The sequence below is a fragment of the Artibeus jamaicensis genome, unplaced genomic scaffold (genome assembly GCF_021234435.1).
Source record: "Artibeus jamaicensis isolate MK-2021 breed Jamaican fruit bat unplaced genomic scaffold, CSHL_Jam_final contig_685, whole genome shotgun sequence".
NCBI classification, from domain to species: domain Eukaryota; kingdom Metazoa; phylum Chordata; class Mammalia; order Chiroptera; family Phyllostomidae; genus Artibeus; species Artibeus jamaicensis.
This window is the reverse complement of record NW_026521924.1, coordinates 16772296-16792731: the sequence shown is the minus strand read 5'-3', so window position 1 is coordinate 16792731 and position 20436 is coordinate 16772296. Positions and strand designations below refer to the sequence as shown.

The following is a 20436-nucleotide window of genomic DNA, read 5'->3' as shown; positions in this document are numbered from 1 at the left end:
ATAACAAGTCGGCCTTGCCCTCTTACCATTACTGAGGGAATCTGCGCTCCCAGGACTGTGCTGCCTGGAGACCAGTTCGCTCCCCGTTTTCCTCATCTCTGTGTTTTCATTGTATCGTCTTTTCCAGTAGTTGAGTTCTTCACGATCGGATTCCTGACAGCGCCGCAGAACTGCCATGGAGCGCCTTGTTTTCTCCACCATTTCCATAATGCAGTTCAGAGCCTGAACCAGAGAGGAAGTTATTCAAACACCAACATTGCAAATCAAGAACAGGTAAACAAAATATACAAAGATTGAAGGCTTAAGTATCTCACAGATTTAGCAATAACAAGGTTACATTTTAAAGCCTTTCTTGCCACGTCCTCTTCCAACCATGCTGTCTGACAAGGTTCAGGCATGGAGGATTCGAGTTCAAGGAATTCGTCTTACCAGAGGAGAACGTGGCATCCAAAATGGGTTATTTTATTTTAATTATTTTTACCCTTGCTACTGAATATAGGCATTGTACTGTACTTATTCCTGTGAAAATCACCCAAGAGGAAGGGACAGTTCAGGGGAAAACATTAATATTCCCCACGGAACTGCCTGAAAGGATGGAAAAATCTCTACAGGTTCCCCTCTGCCTTATACAGGGGAGTACAACAGCCAGGGTAATATAATTGTTAACCATAAGGAAAAACATATCAAGTTGTATAAATTACCCTGGTTTGAGCAACTTAAAGTGATCAGGATGGCCATGGTGTACCAGAAATAAGAAAAACAAGTTAGATCTCTTAAATCAACAGTTAAGGTCAGTTAATAAAGAACCAGGTTATTGTTGCAAACACAGGTTGTGCTGCCAACAGTTCAGGGAAGAACAGATTAGAAAGACTTTCCCATGACTGTTCCTTACCCACAGATACAAAGGGTCTTCCAAGAAAACAAGTAAAAACTATATAGACCCCTACCCACAGCCCAGGGATACGGTCAGGACGGTTGAGATACATCTGCAAGGCAGAGACAACTGTGGCTGGATTTCCTGTCTATCTCTCTTTACATGTTTGTTTTGGTGATCAAAAGGTGGTGCGATTGTTAGACACTTGTATTTCGGGTTCATTGATTAGCATAATTCTAATGAAGTTGTACAAAATAATTTCTTGAACAGAGAACAAAATCCCCTCTAATGAAATAGCTCCTGAATGTCCAAAAGTTGTTAGAGTGATAGCCCCTCCTTTACCTTGAATAAGAATATATATCAATTAGACAAAGAAATAAAAACTGGCTAGTTATTACAAACTAAACACGTAGAAACAGTTACTAAAGAGTCAGAGTTTATAGTACACAGAGAAACATTTTAGACAGAAAAAATAGATAGTTAAGTTAGACATCACAAAGGCCTTATAATAAATTTCCTAACCTCTGTTTGGTCTAGCGTACCTTTTGCCCCATGCCAAATTCTAAGACCTTTAATAAACAACAAGACATTCAAACTCTGTACATAGAGATAGAGCTATTTTAAATTGTCTGATTAATGGGTCTCCTGGTCAGAACAACTTTTGCTTAACATAACGGAAACTATGGAAATTCTTGTATTTTTCCTGGTTACCTTTGTATTGATTTTTTCTGCTTAACTGATCATGCTATGCTGCAAATGTTAATCACAACCTAAAATGAAAATATAAAAACCTGATTGTATTTGCAATAAACGGAACAGAGCTTCACTGTCCTTTGAGGCGTGTTGTCGTCTGTTACCCATCACCAACTCCTTACCCACCTCTGGGAATCCCTGGACCCTGCTGCGGCTGGCCCACGGCACTTTCTTACCACTTCTTTTAAAATAGATATATGTGTGTATACAATTATGTGTGTATACACACACACACACACTGCTTATTTTTTGTTTGGATTTCAAATTAACACTTTGGATTCTTCAACCAACTCTGGGGCCAAAGTCTCATTGTAATATGGCCCTTTAAAGGCTACAGTGAAACCACATTATGTATCTGCCTAAAGACATCTGATTAAGCTGGAGATTTATTAAAACTGCAATCAGAAATAATGTCCAGAGACAGTATCACTGATGATGGAGCAAGTTACTGCATGTACATTTTAATGAAGCACTACATCTTCTCTTCCCCTTTTAGTGAGAAGGGAAACCCTCTCTTATGATGGGACAAGAGCCTGGGGTTGCATTCTGTACTAGGATGCCAATCCTCATTCCTTTCTGGAGAAGTTCCATTTACCTAACACCTCCTATATACCAGGCGCTATGATTAGCACCTTATGTATTACAACCCACCAGTGAATACAAATATAGCATTTTTTTTTAAGATTTTATTTTTCTTTTTTTTTCAGAGAGAAGGGAAAGGAGGGAGAAAGAGGAAGAGAAACATCAATGTGTGGTTGCCTCTTATGTGCCCTCCACTGGGGACCTGGCCTGCAACCCAGGCAAGTGCCCTGACTGGGAATCAAACCAGAGACCTTTTAGTTTGTAGACTGGCACTCAATCCACTGAGCCACAGCAGCCAGGGTAAAAAAAAGAGAATATACATTTGACACAATATTTTATTAGTTTCAATGTAAGGACTTGACACTTACGACAGGGATCCCCATGTCTAGGAACCATCTGATACCATATAAGGTTATTACAATATGACTGACTGTATTCTCTATGCTGTGTATTATATCCCCATGACATTTATTTTATAACTGGGAGTTTGTACCCCTTAACCCCCCTTCACCTCTTATATCCACCCCCTACTCCAGCCCCTCCTCTCTGGCGACCACCAGCAAGTCCTCTGTATCTCTGAGTCGTTCCCTGTTTTCTGCTGTGTGTGCATTTATGTGGTTTTGGTTTTTTTTTTTTTACTCCACATGAGTGAAATCATATGCTATTTGTCTTTCTCTGTCTGACTTATTTCACTTTAGCACAATACCCTCTAAATTCACTCATATTGTTGCAAATGGCTAGGTTTCGTTCTTTTGTATGGCTGAGTTAAAAAAAAGGAATGGATTTGATAGGTTATTTTTTTAATTATAAAAATTCATGCTAAAAATGGTGATGCAACTTACCCACCACACAATGGTAGAATGTGGCAAAGCTGGGACGAAAACTCACAAACCTCTATTGCACGACTTTACTAGGTTATGACTTGAAATGAGGACCCCAACACAAAGATTTGGGAGTTACTCTTAGCTCTTAGCTGGGTGAGTGGTAGATAGATTGGCTTTTATTGCAAAGACACTATAGATTTGGTTAAGTTCACTGGCAACATACATATTCTATTACTATTGGTAATATTAAGAATTAAAAGTAATAGATAGTTAGAAAAATTATACACTAAAGATTCTTACGTGATCAAGATGTTTCCATTCATCAGCCCATTCCCTTTCTGTCAAACGGTGGTCTACCAACTCATCTTGATAGCCTCCATTTACACCTATTAGAAATTGAGATTAAGTTGAAAGATCGTGTGAAGAATACAGTAACTAGAATTCTATTAAGTAAACACACATGCATTCGTACCAACTATGCACATACTACTAAGGCAATGATTCACAACAGAGTGTGAGACCCAAAAAATAACAGAAAAAAAAAACTACTACTGACAATGTATTTTAAAAAACTCATATACATTGATTATGAAAGACCAAAAAGACAAAAAAAAAAGAGGAAGGAAGGAAGGAAGGAAGGAAGGAAGGAAGGGGAGGGGGGGGGGGAGGAAGGAGGAAAGGAAGGAAAGGAAAGGAAAGGGGGGAAAGGAAAGGAAAGGAAAGGAAAGGAAAGGAAAGGAAAGGAAAGGAAAGGAAAGGAAAGGAAAGGAAGGAAATGAAAGAAAAGAAAGGAAGGAAAGGAAAGGAAAGGAAAGGAAAGGAAAGGAAAGGAAAGGAAAGGAAAGGAAAGGAAAGGAAAGGAAAGGAAAGGAAAGGAAAGGAAAGGAAAGGAAAGGAAAGGAAAGGAAAGGAAAGGAAAGGAAAGGAAAGGAAAGGAAAGGAAAGGAAAGGAAAGGAAAGGAAAGGAACAAAGAAAGACAGACAGGCTTATGTCACTTACTAAGACTGTGGTGTCGGTCACGAACTTCTCGGTGTTCCAGCATCTTGTTGGGTTCGCGATACAGGTGGGAAGTTGCGATATCTTCTAAGGTGTAGTGCTGAAGAGGTGGAGGTGTAGGATGGAACTGGCCCCCAGGATTCAAAAGCGGCACAGTGAGGGCGGGGCTGTGCCGAGGAGCAGGGCTGATTGTGCACACTCTCTTGGCAGGAGGCTCAGGAGGAACTGTATCTCTTTCAAAACCGCTTTCTTCCCTCCTGTGCGAGAACAGGAAGTGCACATCTAAGTCCACTGCCTTTGAGCATCTACTTTGTGCTGTGCATTGTGCTACCTGCTTTCACACACAGGAAGACCATAAGGAAAGGTTTGACCTAAGGCATGAACTGAAATGTCTTCAGAGGCCAGAGAGATAATCGGAATCGCCAATTTACTCCAGCAGGAAATAAGGGGTCAAATTCATCCACAATAAGGCAGAAACATCTAAACTTCATGAAGCAAACTGAGAGATTAGGGAGATGATGATACTTTCTTACATGATAAGAATATGATACTTGGAGGTCAGTTATTGAAAACAGTTCTCCACATGGGAGAAAAAGGGCTCAATGATGAATAACACTTGTGAATTGGTAGGGCTTTTAGTCATTTAACTTCAATTATAACAATTTTCCACTGTTGTTAAAATACTGCTGCCCTGAAAAACCATAAAGTATTGTAGTAGACGCTCATATTCAAATTTCCAGAATAACTTAATGTAATTTCAGTCTTCAAAGAAATGGTGATTCATTAGCAAATATCAGTAATTAATTGTTATACTTTAAAAAAAACCTCACACAGCAGTCCTGACCAGTGTGGCTTAGTTAGGTGGGCATTGTCCTGCAAAGCAAAAGGTCACTGGTTTGAGACTCAGTCAGGGCACAGGTCTGGGTTGCAGTTCGGTCCCCAGTTGAGGCATGTACAGTTGCAAATGATCCATGTTTCTGTCTCAGATTGATGTTTCTCTCTCTTTCCTTTTCCCTCCTTTCTCCCCACTCTCTAAAATTAAATAACAAACAAAATATTTTAAGAAAAGCGCAAACTAAAAAAACCTCACACATCAGGAAAAAATGCCTTGGGCAGATTATTTCTTATGGTTCTGGAACAATGGACACACACAGAAGGCTCTAGAGCAGTTTCTCACCGGAGGCATACAGAGTCATCTGAAAAATTTTTGAAATATACTCATGTCTGGGAGCTGCACCTATAGGTTTGAGAAGCATTCTGTGGCCTAAGGTTGGGACAAAACAATACTAACCTTAGAATTCTGAGTCCACACCTATAATATAACCGCAGTAATCAAATATTATTTCACAAGCAAAAGGGAAGCTCAGAATGGTTCCAAACAGGAAGGACAACCAAGCTCTTTACTGCTCACCTTTCTGGACTGGGCCGCTTGCCATTTCCATGCACTTCCATGAGCAGCTCGGAGGAGTCAGCAGGGGAGGCGATACTTGTATTGAGCAGAAGGTGTTCGTGCTGAGCCAGGTACTGGGATGGGGTCTGCTTGGCGGCCCGAGCGCAGTGCAGCAGTTCGCGCTGCAGCAGGGGCAGATTGGCCTAGAAGAGAAAAGGCAGGGTCTGGACGCAGTTTTCCCGGTGTTGGCCCCACACGACAGGGCCCAGCGCCTCCAAAGGCTTTCGCAGAAAAGACATAAGACCGAAGCCCTTCTTCCCTTCTGTCTGATTTTCTCATGTGCCTGTGAGTAAGGTGACATCCATGACACTGAACAGAAAAGGCTGGTCTCTTATCCTCACTAAACTTAAGTCCCCTAAGGAAGAGAATGTGCTTACTTCACCTCTGTGGCCTAATACAGACTTAAACAGAGCTCAATAAAAACTTGTTGAGCATAATCATTTAAAAACTTACACATTTTTGAAGACTTTGGTCGGTTACAGAATTAATGTGCCTTCATGGGAGTAGGAGGCACTCACTTCCTCTATCATTACAAGGCCTGGTTTCTCTGCGTACTCTTTAACCTTCCCTTCACATTCTTTGTGAGAACTGCCACGGAAATCTGGAAACGGTGACTATTCTAGCTTGGCTGGAACATGAGGTTCCCCCAAAAAGTATTGGGAGTTGACTGGAATGAAGCCTGAGACTAGGCCCTGAGGACACACAGGTAGCCCATGGGCAGAACTGACTTCTCGGTACGGCATCCTCACCGGGCACATTGCTTCCTTTTGTGAGAGGATAATTCATTATGTATTGATTATTTTCCTTCTCAAATTGAGAAAACCTTTAATGTGGACAAATCATTAAAAAAACCCATATACTCTCAGATGAACTCTAATCTCTTCATATATAAATGTAGTTTTCCCATATTCCTTTATTAAGAAAATAAAGTAGGCATTATAGCTCCACCCCAGGCTGACAAACAACACAGACTGAGCCCACAACACAAGTCTTTACTCCAATGGAAACAGATGAGCGAGTAAAGGGCAAGCAGTCGTCCCTTTCCCAAGGGTTAATTTATTAATAAATTTAATTTAATTTATAAATTAATAATTTAAATGTTAATTTAATTTATAAAACAGCACCACAATTGGTGACTGTTTTAAAGCAGAAATAAACAAAACCCAAAGGCTGGCCAAAAAGCTGCCATAACAACCTACCTCATGCTGTTTTCCAAAATAACACAGTTAAGAATAGGGAATTTGATGATATAAGATACTTTTCAAGTCTGTTCTATAATCTCAATCTGTAGCAACTGTAAAAAGTTAACTGCAAAAATACCACACCAGATCCTTACATCTGTGATGTGTATGTACCCTTTGATGAATTATTTTTTAAAAAGAGCTAATTCTTCCTAATGACACAAATTTCACAAATCCTTCTTGATTCCGGAGTCTTGAAGGAAATAATCACTTACCAGCTCTGACACACAGAAAACAGACCAAGAAAGAACTAGCACATCTGTGTAATGGCTGACCAAGGCGCCACAGACAGCGCTGAGGGGCTGAGGCTTTGACGCTGTCGGAGCAGAGCTGTGCCCCGGCCACGCGCCCGTGCACTCTCCTGTACGTCTGCTATGCTCTGATTTAAAAGGTTTTCAAAAATCTGTATAGCACACTTCACTAGGGTGACCCATCTTCTTGTTATTATTATTAGCCAAATATTTAGGCTTTGTGGGTTAAGAGGCAAAACTGAAGGTATTGGGTGGATACTCATATACAAGAGAGAAAACCAATTTTCAAACATTGTATTGACAAAAGTGAAAGTATAAAAAAAATTGAGTAGCTTTTTGGTAACATCAGGCCAATAAAAAGAACAGAATTGATTTGGCGAGGGGGTGGAATAAGAAAAGCAACTTAATTGGGGTTCAAAGTTAGTGTTCCCTAATATCAAACCAATTACAAATGTTCACTTGTAAAGCTAATTCTCTCCAGGACTGTATAAAACCACAAGGTGGGCTGGATTTAGGTCACAGCCATCTAAACTTTAGCTGGTCCTGAGCAAATTAGTATCTGATTATAGCCTTTCACTGCCTTTAAGCTATGCACAACTCTGTAAACTATAGATAGGTGATAACAATGCAAAATAACTGTTGTCTATGGGCTCAAATAAAGTTACGTCCAGTACAGGTTCAACCGACTTCCCTGATCCACCAAAGACAAAGCCGGTCATATCCCTGTGTGCCCATCCACATCAACAACCCTGATCTATAAATGTGTCTGTTCTTGGGCTCTCCCCCAAACTGGTTCTAATACCTTACTCATTAATGAGTTAAATAAAATCTTTGATACGGGTTCATTTTTTTCCTCTGTGAGTGAGTCATAATGATACCTGTTTTGGAAAATTACTGCTTAATAGGAAAAAAATAGTAACTTTTCAGTGGAAAAGCATTACAGACATAGCCTTTACCAAGTAATCAAAGTCAACACCAAATTATGAAACTAATTAACATATATGTCTCTAGACAGCAGGGATATCTTACCTGCTGTTTGCTGCCTAAAATGCAGAACTCAATTCTCAACATGAGAAAGTGTCAGAAAAACCCAAATTGAGGTACATCTAAAATTAACCATCTTGTACTCTTAGTGGGACATTTGGTGAAACATGAACAAGGTTTATAGTAATAGTGTTTTTACCAATGTTAATTTCCTCATTTGATGATTATACAAAAGTAATTTTCAAAAAAGATTTCATTTTTAGAGCAAGCAGAAGGGAGGGAGAAAAGAGAGGGAGGGAAACATTGATCAGTTGCCTCTCGCATGCCCCCAACCAGGGACGTGGCCTGCAACTCAGGCATGTGCCCCGACTGGGAATCAAAACAGCGACATTTCGATTTGTGGAGTGACACCCAACCCACTAGGCCATGCTAGCTAGGGCTACACTAAAGTAATTTGATATACTACATCTGTAGCTAACTGTCAAATGCTTCTGAGGAAAAAATTAAGTCTAAAGATAAAGAGAGTAATATGAAGATGTGGTAAAATATTAATATTTGGAGAACCTGAGTGAAGGTACAGAAATTTTCTTCTACCATTTTTTAACTTTTCTGTGAACATAACATAATTTCAAAAGAAAGATTTTTAAAAAGAGTGTATTACATATAAATCTAGCACTGTTTTAATCATCACTTGACTATTTCGTCAGGGGCGCTGACCTCATTCACCTTAGACTGTCAAATAAAACAATGACAACAGCCAACAAAACGGTAGCCGTTTGGTGTGAATGTATCAAAACTATACCTATTTTTTTGTTAGAATGGCAAAAAATATGTTTTGGTATGCCACAGAATTTTATTCTTTAGTTTGTATGTGTGCCACGAGATGCAAAAGGTTGAAAATCGCTGCCTGCAGGTACAAGTATGAGCTGCAAAGGCCTCTGCTTCATCTGACAGCCTCCTCTCAGTTAAGGCTCCTCCTCCTCCCCCTCTGGCCACGGCCTCCACGGAGACTGGCCTCCAGGCCACCCCCTATACCTCTGTCCCACTCACCTCCTCCTCCGCCCTCTACTTTTCTCCTGTGTTACCAGCAGAGTCTGCACACAGACCAGAACTCAAGACTTCTGCAATTCCCATCAAGTATAAGAATCACCTGCAAACTAAATTGCACTCTCATTTGTCTAGCAGCCCAAACTAAAATAAAGGTATGAAAATGTGCAAGCTGCCCCGATTTAGTTCACAGCACAGGGATCAGTAGCAGATTTGGAGGTAATGTTAAGATAAAAAACTATATTCAGTAATTCTCTCATAAAAATTACCTTGAGGAATGGAATCACAAAAGGACGAAGAGGAAAGTTTGTAGCTTCTTGGAGCTTGCAATGGAATTCTTCGATGGTTACTGTTGAGTTCTGAAAAGAGAAATAACCTTGTTCAACCTCTGAAACTAGACACTGTCCTTATATAACTTCCTTTTAAATCGTAAAGAAAAGGTTAATTCCAAGAGCACTGTTGTGAACTCAGATATTTCTCAAAGGTTAACTAAAGCATTTCCTTTATAAAAGAAATTCGGCCTCCTTGATTTTCTTTTCTCTACTACCCCAAATCTAAATTCCCCTCTATGTTCAGCAGACTGGATTGCAGAATAGGGTACTGCCTTCTTCACTACTCTTGATGACAGGTACTTCATTGAACTGCAGGATTCATGGCAAGTCACCTCAGGCACAGGAAACCAAGCTTATAATTCTTCCAGTCGAACAGATAGACTCCGATCAGTCTAAAATGTCAACTTAAAGATTCAAGCCAAAGCTGCATTTTTTAAAAAGATTTATTTATTTTTTAGAGAGAAGGGAAGGGAGGGAGAAAGACAGAAAAACAAACATCAACGTATGGTTGCCTCTCGTGTGTGCCCTGCTGGGAACTGGCCCACAACCCAGGCATGAGCCCTGACTGGGAATTAAACCAGAGACCCTTTGGTTCATAGCATGGCACTCAATCCCCTTAGCCATACCAGCCAGGGCAGGAGCTGCATTTCTTTACAAGTTCTTCACAAAGTTAAAAACAAAAGAACAAACAAACAAACACACCCAAAAGGAAACTTCTACTTTGTATGGTTGTTTACAAGTAAGAGCATCACTGAATAAGAAGATTTCCATTGGCAGATTTTAGTATTCCCAGCAAAGTTATTAGCATTTCCTCTGTTTTTTTCAAAAGGCTGGCTTAAAACTAGGATTCTCAGTTCCTCTGCTAAAGGGAATGTACAAATAAAGATACTGCATTTTCTCAACATACACAAAATACTTTTATTTCAATTCTCCCAAACACAGTGCAATTACAAAAGAAGTTAAAAAACAAATAAAAAACCCCACAAAACTTGGCATTAATCTGAATTCTTTTTTAAAATTTTTTAAAGATTTCATTTATTTATCTTTAGAGGGGAAGGGAAGGCAAGAGGGAGAGAAATATAAGTGTATGGTTGCCTCTGGTGGCCTGCAACCCAGGCATGTGCTCTGACTGGGAATTGAACCATGATCCTCTGGTTCGCAGGCCTGCGCTTAATTCACTGAGCTACACCAGCCAGGGCTAATCTGAATTCTTGATCCCCCTGAGAACCATCATCACTTCTAGGATTTTTACAAAACCTTCCAGTGTTCGAAAATGTAACCTGTACCATACAAATTACCATCAGTACTATATTGCTTCTTAACAATAAGAAATGGCAAATGCATAGGTCCACCAACAAAAAAACTCCATTAAAAATTACAATACAGTCATGCCTCAGAATTTGTATGAATTAATGAAGAAAGGTGCCTATAAAATATCTTAAATGAAAACTCAGAAACAGAACAGTCTATTTTACAAAAATCTATTTACTTCCGCCAAGATGGAGGCATAGGTGGAGACGCCGTGCTTCCTCACACAACCAAGTTTAGAGACAACAAAATATTAGCAACAGAAAACACAGCCAGAACACAGAAAATTGAACTTTTCGGAAGTCTCATAACAACGAATTCTTTAGCCTGACAGGTAAGAGGGGCGAAGCCAGCAGCTGGCGGAGCGGGATTGCACAGGAAAACTCAGTCAGACGGACTCAGGCGCAAGGAACCCAGGCGTGGGGTTGCAAAGGGCCGACCCAATCCAGCGAGAGTGAAGGGCAGCGGGGTTGACTGTGGTGGCGCATTCCTGCGCAGATAGACCAGCGTGAGGGAGTGGGCAGTGAGATGGAACCAAGTGGGTCCCAGTGACAGGAGGCAGCAGAGGGGGCCACCATTTCCTGGCTCTGACCCCACCCCCACATACAGGATCACAACCCAGCCACCCCACCCTGGAGGCCCCGCCCTGCCCCTAAGGCTCTGCTCCTCATACTTAATGGGCACGAACAGATCAAAAATGGCTCAAGAAGATCTCAAAGCCCCACAGCCCATAAATCTAAGTGATGAAGAAATAGCAAAACTTTCAGATGCACAGTTCAAAACACTGGTCATCAGGATGCTCACAGAACTGGTTGATTTTAGTCACAAATTAGAGGAACATATGAAGGCTAAACTAATTGAAATGAATGGAATTGCACAGGAAACCAATAGTAATGGAAAGGAAACTGGGACTCAAATCAATGGAGTGGACCAGAAGGAGGATAAAAATGACCAACCAGAAAAGAATGAAGAAACAAGAATTCAAAAAAAATGAGGAGAGGCTTAGGAACCTCCAGGACAACTTTAAACGTTACAACATCCAAATTATAGGGGTGCCAGAAGGGAAAACGGAACAGGCACCAGTGGAAAACTTATTTGAACAAATAATAAAGGAGAATTTCCCCAATCTGGCAAAGGAAATAGACTTCCAGGAAATCCAGAAAGCTCAGAGAGTCCCAAAGAAGTTGGACCCAAGAAGAAACACACCAAGGCACATCGTCATTACATTAGCCAAGATTCAAATGAAGGAGAGAATCCTAGAAGCAGCAAGAGCTAAGGGGACAGTCACCTACAAAGGAGTTCCCATCAGACTGTCAGCAGATTTCTCAAAAGAGACCTTACAGGCAAGAAGCGGCTGGAAAGAGGTATTCCAAGTCATAAAATCCAAAGACCTACATCCAAGATTGCTCTATCCAGCAAAGCTTTCATTTAGAATGGAAGGGCAGATAAAGTGCTTCCTAGATAAGACCAAATTCAAGGAGTTCATCATCACCAAGCCCTTATTATATGAAATGTTAAAGGGACTTACCTAAGAAAAAGAAGATAAAAAAGATGAACAGTGAAAGGACAGCAAACTCACAGTTATTAACAACCACACCTAAAACAAAAGAAAACTAAGAGGACAGCTAGATCAGGAGCAGAACCATAGAAATGAAGATCTCATGGAGGATTAGCAACAGGGGAGTGGGAGGAGAAGGTACAGAAAATAAGAAAATAGCATAGATGGTAGGTAGAAAATAGATAAGGGGAAGGGCAAGAATAGTATGGGAAATATAGAATCCAAAGAACTTGAGACACACGGTCATAAAATAAAGGGGGGGAATGGTAGGGGTGGGGGGTGCAGGGTGGAGGGGAATGAAGGGGGGAATAGAACAACTGTAATGGTATAATCAATAAAATGAAAATTAAAAAAATCTATTTAATAAAACTCATACATACAAACATAGTATTTTAACTGCCTGGAAGGACAATTGTAACAGTAGTTATTTCTGGATGTGACATTCATTATGTTGGATATTTCAAATATATCAACAGTCAGTAAAAATAAAATTATTTTCCTTAAGGGAAAAAGAATATATAAGATTTAACCATATTAAATAAAAATATTTGAATAGTTTAGCTCATTTCATACTAAAAATGAGGTACTTTAAACTTTAAGTACCTGTTTTAAGTACATGACACTTGTATAATGTAACCAAAGGTACCAATATTCAGGAATAAAAATTAAATGTAAGAGAATGATATTCTCTCCCTACTACAGTAAATTCAAATAGGCCTCGAAAGATAAAAACAAGTAAATGTATGGAAAGACTGTATGAGTGATTAAGTTTTCATGGATAGACAAAGGACGAAGAGAATAAACTGTACAGCGCAGAGAAATGGTGACTTAGGCCAGTGAAACTGGCTCAGGGCTGTTAGTAGTAAAGATTCAGGCAATCCTGTCTATCTGAGACTGATGATCATCCACTGCTTTTTTATCCTTTCTTCTCATTCAATTAATTAATAAATAAAAGCATCATTCTTTCCCCCCTAAGAACTCAGTCTAGTGCAGTGATTTTCAACCTTTTTTATCTTATGGCACACATAAATAAACTAATGACTAAAATTCTGTGGTACTCAAAAAAAAGGTATTATTTTGATTCATTCACACTGCATGGATACTGATGTGTTGGCTGCTGTCATTTTTTTTTTTTTTTTAAGAGACAGGGGAATGGAGGGAGAAAGAGGGAGAGAAACATGGATTGGTTGCTTACCGTACCATTCCCACCCCAAAAGGGGATCGAACCAACACACTTTCTTATGGGACTTCACTCCGACTGAACCGTACTGACCAGGACAGCTGCTGTCATTTTTTAATTTGACAATCTAAGGGAAAAGAGGTCAGTGCCCCTGGCTAAATAGGTATTGCCTGTTTTAAGGATTCTTGCGGCACACCATGGTCGGCACACCGTGGCCTAGTGGGAAAACGGATAAACAAGCCCCTTCATTGCAATATGATCAAGGTACACAGAGAAGACATGTTTCAATCAGACTTCGCAGGACAAGGAAGGATTACAGGAATGTCATCTGAAGAAGTGAAGACACAGCCTTGGGAAAATGCTTTTGACAGAGAGGAGAATGTAAAAAGGCACATTTGTTGGAGGATCTGGTCTCTGGATCGCAAGGGTAACACCTATAGTGGTCTTAGCATACAATGGATGTAGACAGGTGACCGAATAAAACTTATTCCTTTAAAAATTGAGATAATTACATTACTTACATTGTGACTACAGCAAGTTGCAAAAAGAGAACAGATAGGTTTCCATGCATCCTCCACCCAGATTCCCCCAAGGGATACATTTCATACACCTAAAATACAATGTCAAAACTAGAGAATTAATGTTGGTAAATGTGTTTAATTCTGTATCATTTTATTGTATTCGTGTAAACCACCACGGCAATGAAAATGCAAAAATGTAGAAATTTTATCTACCTTTATCCTCCTGGGTTTATAATATAACTGTCTTAAATATTTCCCTTATATACACTGACAACAATATTAGACAATTCTATAACTTTTACTTTAAGCACAATACATAATTTAGAAAACTCAAGAGGAGAAGGAAAGTCTATTATATTTCCTTTTCCATTCGTCTTTCATCCATCCTGCTATTCCGAGATTCTTTCTTTACAGCAGGGAGGTGAAGCGCCAGGCTGAGACAAGGGCCCGGCGTCCTGCAACGGAGCCCTGCGGTGGGTGACCACTTACCCTTCCAGACACTCGGCTGTCTGCTGACAAATGGCACGGATACCAAGTGACCTGGGTACAGGGTTCCTTTTCTACCAAATGGTGACACTGTAACAAATCATCTGATTGGCACACTGTTTTTTTTTAAAGATCTGGATATGGCAGTTGAGCAGATAAGACAGCTGGAGTCGATATGTAGATCTGAGTTCAAATCCTGCTTGGACCCCTGCCTAGCAGGGTGGTCTTGAGAAAAACGTTCATCATTTTTTTAAAAAATTACATTTTATCAATTATGCTATTAGAGTTGTCCTGATTTTTTCCTGTCTTCCCCCATCCACCAGCAGCCCCAACTCCTTCAGGCAATCCCCCCATCATTGGATCAATGATATAAAATAGGGTATCATTCAGCCATAAAACAGCAGAAAATTCTGACACATGCTACAACATAAACCTTAAGGACATTATGCAAAATGAAATAATAAGCCACCCAGGTGTGCTCTCCCTTTCAGGGACACAAGCCCATGTCTGAGCTTTTCCCTTACTCTCTCCTGAGCTGCAAGGGCCCTTCTTTTGCTTCTCTTTCTTGTTTCCTGAGCCCATGCAGCCCAGCCGGCTCACTCCTATCGCTTCTGTTCCTTTCTAAATAAACTTTGCCTTATAATAAGAAAGAGAAAGAGAGAGGGAGGGAGGGAGAGAGAGAGAGAGGGAGAGAGGGGAAGCAGGCAGCCATAAAAAGGCAAAAAGGCAAACCCTGTATGATTCCTCTAATATGAGATACCCAGATTAGTCGAGTAGAATGGTGGTTGGCAGGAGCTGGGGGGAAGGAGGGACTGGGGACTTGTTGTTTAACAGCATAGTTTCAGTTTTACAAGATAAGACAGCCCTGGCCCTGGCCAGGTGGCTCAGTTGGTTAGAGCTTCGTCCCAATACACCAAGGTTGTAGGTTTGATCCCGGTCAGGGCACACACAGGACTCCACTAATGACGCATCAATAAATGGAAAAACAAGTAAGTGTCCCTCTGTCTCTCTGAAATTGTTTTTTTTAAAAAGATTTCTGGAGGTAGAATAGTAGTGATAGTTATACGACAATGAATATACACTAGATATCACTGAATTATACACTTTAAAATGGTTGAGATAGTAAATTTTATGGGTATTTTACCACCTCCTAATGATGCCAACATTTTCTTAAATTAAAAAAAAGTTAACCCAAGAATTACTATTTAAAAGAGACAACTGGCACCCTGGCTGGTATGACGAAGTCGGTTGGAACGTTGTCCCACAGACAGTCCAGTTGTGGGCTCAATTCTCGGCCGGGGCACATGCCCAGGATGGGGGTCTTGGTCCCAGTAGGGACAGGCATGGTCAGGAAATGTGTGAGAGGCAACCAACCGATTCTTCTCTTCTCCTCCCTTTCCTTCTCTCTAAAGCCAATGACCATGTCCTTGGGAGGGGATGAAGAAATAAAATAATAAATAAATGAGACAACTGGCTACATCTGCATATACTTTCATGGCTAAAAAAAGATGCATGGTTTAATTTTCTTTTTCTCTTCTTTCTTTTCTTTTTGTTTTTGCAAATGAGGCCTCTTTTTTTTTCTTTGACTATTAAAATGATCTTGCGGCACAGACTCTACTGAAAGTAATTTATTGTTGGAACTGGCATAATATTCTGATGTCTGCTTTGCTTCCAATGAAGTTCAAACTCATTCTGACATTTACGGCCAATTTTATTAGTCTAGATCCATCCAGTAAGATTTGTCCCATAATAGTTTGAAATTTGACCAATAAACACTTTTTTTTTCAAAACGAAAACCTTTCCCTACCTGATGAAGGTGGCTCACTGTGTCTGGATCTATTTTTCGCAAACAGTATGGTTTGTACTGTTTATACAGCGTGGTCTCTTTCTGGGAGTCTGCAGTTTGCTAAGTGCTGGGTGGAGAGTGCCTATGTGTCCGGACCACAGTAAAAACTCTGGGCCCTGAGTCCCTGCTACGCTGCCCTGGGCAGAAACACGGCACACGCACTGCTGCACTTTCACTGCTGGTGCAGGAGTGAGCTCTGTGTGACCAATCACAGGAAATCTGCACATGGATTCCCACGGATTCCAACTGTGTCTCTCTCCTTTATGATCCAGTTGTGTGTCCTTATTATCCCTCTGCAATAAATCTTAGTTGTGAGCACGACAACAGGCCACGTCCTTGGAATTCTTCTAGTGAATCTCAGGACACGGGGTCATAAAAAGTACAAATTGTGGTATATTCTACAACAAAACATTGCAACGAAAATGAACAATTTACAGTTACATGAAACAACAGAGGCTGAATGTCAAATAATTAAACCATCACTTATTGCATTTTGCCTTGCATGAAAGTTGTTTTTTCCACACTACATCAAGACTGATTTACTATAGCAGTTCTTAAACTTTTTAGTCTCGGAATCCTTCGAATATATTTGGGTTGCGTCTATCAATCACTAACCATATCAGAAATTAAAACTGAGAATCTCAAAAATGGTAACCCATTACAAAATAACTATATTTTCCCCCCAAAATGCAGTGAGAAGAATGGCACTGTTGTTACAGTTTTGCAAATCTCTTTCATATCTAACTTAATAAGATACAGCTGTGTTCACCAAGCTGCTTCTGCATTTAATCTGTTGCAACATTCTATATCACGCAGCCTCTACAAAATTCCATCATACACTCACGAGAGTAAGAGTTAAAAGGCAAGTAACATCTTAGTATCATTATGAAAATAATTTTTACCTCCTGGACTTTCTAATAGTCTGAGGGAATCCCAGGGGTCCCTGATTACACTCTGAGAACTGCAACATGAAAGAAAGTTTAATACTGTGATTCATCTTTACCACATATAGAGGCTAACATGCAGGAGCACGGGGTGATTTTACTGGAGGTAAATCTTAAAGAGTTCAACGTGCAGACACTGGGAACTGGCAGAACCTCCCGTATACATACTGAGAGTCACACTCTACCCTGCTGTCCGTCAGAAAGTCACTCCCTCATTGAACAGATTCACCATACTCTGTACAGTACCTTAGATTATATGTACATTAAAAACTCTAAAGAAACTATTTGCATGATGAGTTGAAGACCATAATCCATTTGATACTATTTATTTAGACCATGAAATTTATAATTTCACAAATTATTCTTCCAAAAATTAAATTTGCTACTTTTCCTCTCTCTCTGGCTTGGAAACAATGTTTAACACTGAATATATTAAACAAAGCCTGGCATTAATTTGGGTGAACCTTAGTCACCCGATGAAACTCAGTTTTAAAGCATATTCAAAGCCACTTAATGGCCCTGACAAGTGTGGCTCAGTTGGTTGGGTGTCGTCCCACAGAACGAAAGGTCACCAGTTCTATCCCTGGTCAGGATACATGCCTGGGTTGTGGGGATATGTTGGGGAGGTAACCGATCAATGTTTCTCTCCATCTCTTTTTCCTTTCCTTCCCCTCTCTCTAAAAATAAATAAATAAAGCAGCTTTTTAGAAAATTAAGCTGCTTAATGGAATTAAATCAACAGCATAGGAAATAATGAGGCAAACATTATAGATTTATTTCTTTGATAAACACTTTTATACACAACTGAAATTCACAAATCAATAGTTTTGCACAAATTATACTAATAACTAATCTAGTCTGTAGATTTTGCCACATTGCTTCAGGTTTTGGAGTGAGAAAAAATACGTACAGCTTCTCTGCGGGCTTTGATTCTGAGCCATATTCTCAGGTAACCACTGACAGTGATGCTGTACTTACCACCAGCGCTAGAACAAGAGTCCGCACTTTCTCCCCAATCTCAGGTGAGATGTCATTGCCAAACTGTTGCAGAGTGGTGAGGAAGCGTTTTAACTTGCTGAGCTGCCGAGCACCACACGTGGCTGGCAGTTGTTGATTTGTTAGTGCAGATGACGTGGAAGACGCAGGACCATTGCTGAATCTCTGTGGTGGTGACGGGGCACCATTTAGGGTAGGAGGAGAATGGTTGGTGCCATTGCTCACTGAAAGAAAGCCAAAAAGAAAGCCTCAGTTTCTAAGTGCAAAATACAAGAATCTTTGATTCATTCTGCATTATCCTTCATTTATTCACTCCAGTTTTGTAAAGCACATGTTGAAAGAGTTATCAAGATACTGTTTTTTGCCCAACAAGATTGCTATAGAAGTGAGACAGACTACCAGGTGAAAAATAGTAGCAGAGTAACAAAGACGTGTTCAAACGGAAGAGTAGGGTGCTAATAGACCACAGAGAAGGGACATGTAACTCTACAAGTACCATGGGCAGGTGTAGGGAGTTTTAAGGCTTCCTGTAACAGGTACTGCATGAGATGAGTTTGGAAGGACATATACCTCCAATGAATGGATACCCATGCCCACTTTTTATGTCACATCTTCCCAATCTTAGGGTCTCATGGAAGCTAAAGCAGTTGATTAGAATGGAGTGTGTGAACAAGAAACACAGAAAACACAGAACTGTGTTACTGTGAAAAATGTTTTTTTCTAGATTATACGTTTAATGACCTAGTTCTGCAGTAAGGAATATATCTCTTTGACTACTCAGACTATTCATGTCCCTCAGAATAATATTATCTCTGCCTTGCCAAATCCTTGGTCATTCGATAAAGCATTTTTCTAGACACCACACAGGACACTTCAATTCTGTATTTCTGCACAATTACGATCCATGTGATTAGTTCCAGTTTTTCTATTTTCCTATAGTCCTTAGTAATTTTTTGCTAGTTTTAATTTGGAACACAGTCTTAGAGCTATACTCTTGGCAGCATTCAGAAAAAATTTCCTTTTTCACTATAGTGAAATAAAATTACCCAGTGCCTAAGAGTCATTAGATTCTCACTCATACTTTTCTAAGAAGCTAAACTGTGTTTAAAAACAAGAAAAATTTTAAGTCAAAAGTTAAGCCAAATTTAAAGAACCCAATAATTTAATCTTTACCTAACTTAGAAAACTGTCATTTATTTATATTTTGTTTAATGCCAACTGTTAATCATGAAAAACCTTCCACTTCCCTTCTTTCTCCAAGCCAGTCACAGCTGCCTGACTATCACTATTCCCACTTCTTGACTGACCTTTATTCCAATTTGGTCTGTAAGCTCTGCTGCATCCTAGGTAGATAACACCTGCATTAAGAAGATTCCTTGAGACTCTGCTGATCCATGTTATGGTAAACCCTGGGTAATTTAGTAATTCTCCTTTGTGCTATACATGCTTCCATTGTGCTACTTGCCAAATTATACTTATTTGCATTACCTTAATAGATTCTACACTTTACATCTGTGTGTACTAAAATTAGCTAAGTTTTGTAAACCATGTATAATGTATATACATTAGCTTTGTTCAAAAGCTAGCAATGCTAAGTGTTCAGAAAAAATGCTGCTGAATATGACTCAGTGCTTAAAAGACTGACAGGCTGGGGGGGGAGGGTGACTTCTCTTCTGTGTCTTCCATTAAAAAAGATCACCAGAGCTGCTGGAAAGAAAGCTTAATCACTCAACCTTAGCGATCCAGAAAATGAGCTGCAGTGGCCTGCCATTTCTTTGTGTTCATAGAAAGGTCAATTGCCACTGGAGGGTGGCCCTTTTTTTAAGTAGCCCATTAAAATAATACATTACTGTGCTTTTAGCCACCCTGATGCCCAGACAAGCTTTTTCACGGTCTCTTTACTGAAAGCTTATGATTATAATCTCTGAAATAAAACATGTCCACCCCCAAGTAGTCAGATACAGAGGTAAAAAGAGCTAATTTTATACATACATATCCCAGTTGTCTATATCTCGAAATCTGAATGATAGCCTGGGTTTAAATCTGTTTCATTTCAAGATGGTACTTAAATCTAAGGATGTATCACTTTGAGACCGAAAACATGCTTTAGGAAAAAGGACATGAAAATGTGTTTCTTTCACTCTCGCTCAGACTGCTGCAGTTACCACTTGCACAGCTGCAATGATTTGGAAAATAAAAATTAAACCTTTTAAAAAGCTGTACCTCTTAGACTCTCTTCTCTTTAAATAAAAAAATTAACAC

At 39.8% G+C, this 20436-nt stretch overlaps 1 protein-coding gene across 8 annotated transcripts in view; it reads right to left on the bottom strand.

The window, feature by feature from the left end:
- CBFA2T2 (CBFA2/RUNX1 partner transcriptional co-repressor 2) overlaps positions 1-20436 on the bottom strand; it is a 147646-nt gene that overhangs the window by 23911 nt on the left and 103299 nt on the right. For all 8 annotated transcript variants that reach the window (XM_053671084.1, XM_037143233.2, XM_053671086.1 and 5 more), the window contains 6 exons: positions 18157-18398; positions 9273-9362; positions 5442-5623; positions 4034-4287; positions 3334-3419; positions 27-222 (listed from right to left, as the gene is read on the bottom strand). In XM_053671084.1, the coding sequence (XP_053527059.1) occupies positions 27-222; positions 3334-3419; positions 4034-4287; positions 5442-5623; positions 9273-9362; positions 18157-18398 (1050 nt within the window). The remainder of the gene's footprint in view (positions 1-26; positions 223-3333; positions 3420-4033; positions 4288-5441; positions 5624-9272; positions 9363-18156; positions 18399-20436) is intronic.